Source organism: Condylura cristata, unplaced genomic scaffold (genome assembly GCF_000260355.1).
Source record: "Condylura cristata isolate star-nosed mole 26May11 unplaced genomic scaffold, ConCri1.0 scaffold00019, whole genome shotgun sequence".
In the NCBI taxonomy this organism is placed as follows: domain Eukaryota; kingdom Metazoa; phylum Chordata; class Mammalia; order Eulipotyphla; family Talpidae; genus Condylura; species Condylura cristata.
Window position 1 is genome coordinate 3,118,234 of NW_004567120.1, and position 4,480 is coordinate 3,122,713.

A 4,480-nucleotide genomic window follows, 5' to 3' on the forward strand; every position below is an offset into this window, starting at 1 on the left:
TATATATGCTAACAAATATATGTCTATCTGTGAGGACATCATTTGAGTTTCAAAAATGACTTGTAAGAAAATGAGGACAAGTATTGCTATTCCATTTTACAAATGAGGAAGCTCACGATCAGCTTCATGCCATTTACTTGGTTACACCACTACTAAGGAATAGAGCCTAGGTTAGCATCCAGCGTTTCTGGCTTCCATGTTCCATGGATCTGTCCAGTTCTTTCACCACACTATATGGATTGAAGAGCAGAAATCTCAGTAAATGACAAGTGAAGACTTTTTTCCTTTTATAATATGTTTATTGAGGTAACACTCATTTACAACACTGTATATATTTCTGTGGTATAGATTCACACCTGTACAAATTTATGTTCTCATCCACCACCACAGCACCACTAACAAGACTTTTACAATAAATGCATTTGATCTTTGTCTCAAGCAAGGAAAAAAATGGTATAATGTAAAAGTACAGGTACTACCAAATCTCAGGTCTATAAACAATAATAAATGGATGCCAGTTATCACTATATCTTAGAGGCCTTCTCTTGCTATTTTTTTTTTTTTTTGTGAATTTTTACCCAAGGGACTGTAACTTCAGAAGTGAAATGCGGTCAATTCAGATAGAACTTGTTCTTTCATCATTTTGCTTCTTCTTTACTGTTATCATTTATTTCATTTCTGCTGTGGTAATGAATCTCTTAAAATACAGAATTAAAGAACAGGCCACACTTTGGCAAAAGCTTGCCCATGGGTATATGTTTCAGCCATAATGAAGTTGCTGTTTTAAGACAAAACTTCTACTATAATATAGAGACCACTGTACACTTGATCTTAGCCAAAAGGCCAAGAAGTGATTAAAGACCACTATAAACATATCCTTAATATTCCTGTCAACATGCCAATATAAAAGTAAAAAATACAAAGCAATATTTACATTTAACTTCCACTTATAATGCATATCACAAAAATTCTTACATGTAATTATACAATTTTCATAAATATCAATATTTCTTAGAATAAGTTGTTATGTCAACACTGAATTTTTTTTTCAGAAATCCACTGTAGTTAATATTGATCCCCATAATCTTTAGAAAAGTAGACCCCTTTTTCACTTTTGAAAAGATAAATTTGAATTAGTTCTGTTCACATATGGGAGAGCCAGTAACTTCTAAAGGACGGATTGTATGTGTATAGAGAGAGAATTCCTTAGGAGACCTTCTAAGAATGAACAACAGATATTCCACCATTCTCTTTTGTTGCCTTGAGGAGGAAGCAGAAGAAAATTAGATACACGCTGGCCTTTGCCAAAGTTTATCTTTTTGTTTCCAAATACTACATTTCCTTTGGGGCCACTTGTCTGAGTATTAGGCTGTCTTAGCACTTGCACATTCTGTCTTGGAATAGGTGGCCTTACTTTGTCTAATCAGTCAGTGCTGTAAAGGAAGAGGATGAAATGACATTTTGTGTAGTCCTGCATCATTTCCAGTTCTCAGCTGATGGCATGCATACAAAGGGTTATATTAGGATGGTTGAGTACTATTTGCTAATTTTATACCTTAAAATGGCTGGCTCTTATAATTTGTAAATTTTGATCTCAGGCTTGTTTTTTATAGTGCTAAAATGTAAATATTCTCTACCTTTGAATAAATAGTCATAAAACAAATTATAAATTAGTTCATAGTTGTGGAATGAATTTTTAACACATGAAATCTATCTGTAATTTCAAATACAGTAGATGCATAAATGAGATTTATAGGCACATATTTAGTTATTTGGAAATTATTGATGGAAATGCATATTTTTATTGTAAATTACTTGAGGAAATTCTTGTTTGGGAAACTTTTCATTGTTTGGTACTAGAAGGTTTAAATTATTCATTACGTATTTCTTCTCCTCTTTCTGGCAGTGAGACCTTCTTCTTGGGTGCATAGGCTATACTGGACAAAGAATGGTTTCTAAATGTAGACAGCCTTCTCCTAAAGTTCCCCCCAGAAAAGAAATATAGGAGAGGATCAAAGCAACAGTTTGAGGCAGCCAAAGACAAGGTTATGACCACTGATTTTTGCATTCTAAGGACAGAGTCACAAGGCTTACTTTCATTGTGTAAAAAATGAAGGTGGATGGTACGTTGAATATGATATGGCATGAAACTGATCAAAAAGGCAGCTGTCACAACTATGATCATTCCTATGGCTTTTTTACGACTTGATAGATTTTTCTTCATTGAATTTTTTAGTAGGGTCAAAATGATCATTGTGTAGCAGACAATTATAATAACAAAAGGAATGATAAAACCGACAAACAATGATATATAATGCAAGATCAAAACATTATTTATACTTTGAATGTCTTGTGGAGGCTCAAAGCACTTGGTATTATTATTCTCATCTTTGTAAAGTTTGGATGTTAAAAATGGAGAACTGGTCAAAATAACAAAAATCCAAATGCCAGCACTCACAAATCTGGCTTTTTTCTGTGTAACCAAATTGAGGTTCTGGACCGGGAAAACAATTGCAATGCATCGGAAAAAGCTCATGGCTGTCATAAAGAAGATGCTACAATAGAGGTTGACATACAAGGCATAGGTGGTGAGGCGGCACAAAAAGTCACCGAAGAACCAAATTCCTCTGTGAACATAGTAGACTACACGGAGAGGCAGTGTACACACACACAGTAGATCTGCTACTGCTAAATTGATCATGTATATTTGGAAGGCTGACTTCTCATGATATGTTTTTATGAGGACATAGAGCACAAAGCTGTTGCCAAAGAAGCCCACAACTGAGATCATAGAGTACAGTGTAGAATATACTTGATTACGGAAGTCATCAATAGTGTCATTGCATGTATTGTTATTGGCTGAAGATACTGTCAGATTTCCAACTCCGTCCATGTTTCTCTGGGAATGTCTGCTTGGTGCCTACAATATATACATAGATAAGATCTTGTCAGTTTTCACCAGACCATAACTTACAGTAAGTACTACAGTTTCATTGTCTAACATAGCTATGTCTACTTTTTTGACCACAACAAGAAGCAAAGGTAGTGGGAAATGAGAAGGGAGTCAACTCCAGAAAAGGTTTTGGGTCCTACAGGAACCCAGAAAGCTCTTCTCCCTCTCTTTTTCTATCCATGTTTGTCTGATGGATTTCATAATCTTCAAAACCTAGTTAAAGCAGATGTGTCTTATTTTAAATCATATTTAAGTGAGATTGTTTTCGATCAGAGAAATGCTTTTAAAATAGTTTTGTAAATACATATGTATGTATGTATGTATGTATCTGTCATCTATCTATGTATCTATTGGAAGGGCATTGAATTTGCCTCGAGAGTAAAATCTGGGAGAAAATGCCTCATTCCCTTAGAAGCAGGCTTTCTAGGTAACATGCTGGTGATGCTCATAGCTAGCTAGTTGACTATTTAGAACTACAACAACAAAGCCGGAGATTTTTTTTTAAAAAATGATTCTAGGCGACAAGACTAGAATTGCTATTTAAAAAAAAAATCTTAGTTTTTAAATTTATATTGAGGTTATACTTGGATGCCCCATCAAGGTATTGCCACTTTAGTGCACCCACCACCAAATCACCCTTACCCCACTACCATAACCCATGTGCTTTTTTCCCCTCTTTCTTCTTATCTATCCTCTCTCCCACTCTGGATGCTTCAGTTCTGTAGTCAGCTTTCAAGGACTAATTTTTTTTTTAAGATTTATTTATTTATTCATATAGAACTGGGGTATAGGCCAGAGATGCGGAGGGTGAGAGGACCCACCAGAGACAGAGTGGGGAGCAGAACAGGCAGATCAATGAAGTACACTGTTGAGGGGTGCAGCAGGCGGGTTAGGAGAGGTCTGCTGCGCCATATGGTCTCCTCCTGGGCAGGCGGGGATCAAACTCATGCCGAAGTGGCTTTAGCTTCTCAGTGCAGTGCTTTAACCCACTGTGCCACCAGGGAGGGCCTCAAGGACTAATTTTTAATCTTGTGTTTATCTGATTTTTAGTTTAGTTACTTTATATTCCATATATTAGTGACACATCTGGTATTTATCTTTCTCCTTACTTAACCCCTCCAGATCCATCCATGTTGCCATAAATGGCATGAATTTCTTTTTGATTGTCGAGTAATATTCTAGTGTGTATATATACCACGTTTCTTGACCCATTTATTTGTTTTATTTCCATGATTTCGCTATGGTAAATAATGCAAAGCTGGAGAAACTTCTGAATCCACCAAGTTATTTTAATGAGGAAAAATTCCACACGTGTGAAATTTATAATATCTGCACTACAAATTAAGGATCTGAGGAAAGATGTAGCAAAACTAGTTAGAATATCTTTATGGGTGAGGGAATTTTTATATTTGGTCATTCTTACACTCTTTCATAGGAAGCACATTCAGAGCTTTACTGTTTAACAGTATGTGGTCATCTCTTTTACAGCAGGAGGTTGTTACTTTGTCTAGCCTAGTTCAGTTGTAT

At 35.6% G+C, this 4,480-nt stretch overlaps 1 protein-coding gene across 1 annotated transcript in view; it reads right to left on the reverse strand.

Annotated features, from left to right (window-relative positions):
* Nucleotides 1-1,776: 1,776 nt before the first annotated feature.
* The window catches only part of CYSLTR1 (cysteinyl leukotriene receptor 1), a 10,130-nt gene continuing 7,426 nt past the window's right edge, over nucleotides 1,777-4,480 (reverse strand). Inside the window, exon 2 of the mRNA XM_004685611.1 lies at nucleotides 1,777-2,920. Coding sequence (XP_004685668.1) covers nucleotides 1,871-2,893 — 1,023 coding nt within the window. The 5' untranslated portion in view covers nucleotides 2,894-2,920 and the 3' untranslated portion in view covers nucleotides 1,777-1,870. The remainder of the gene's footprint in view (nucleotides 2,921-4,480) is intronic.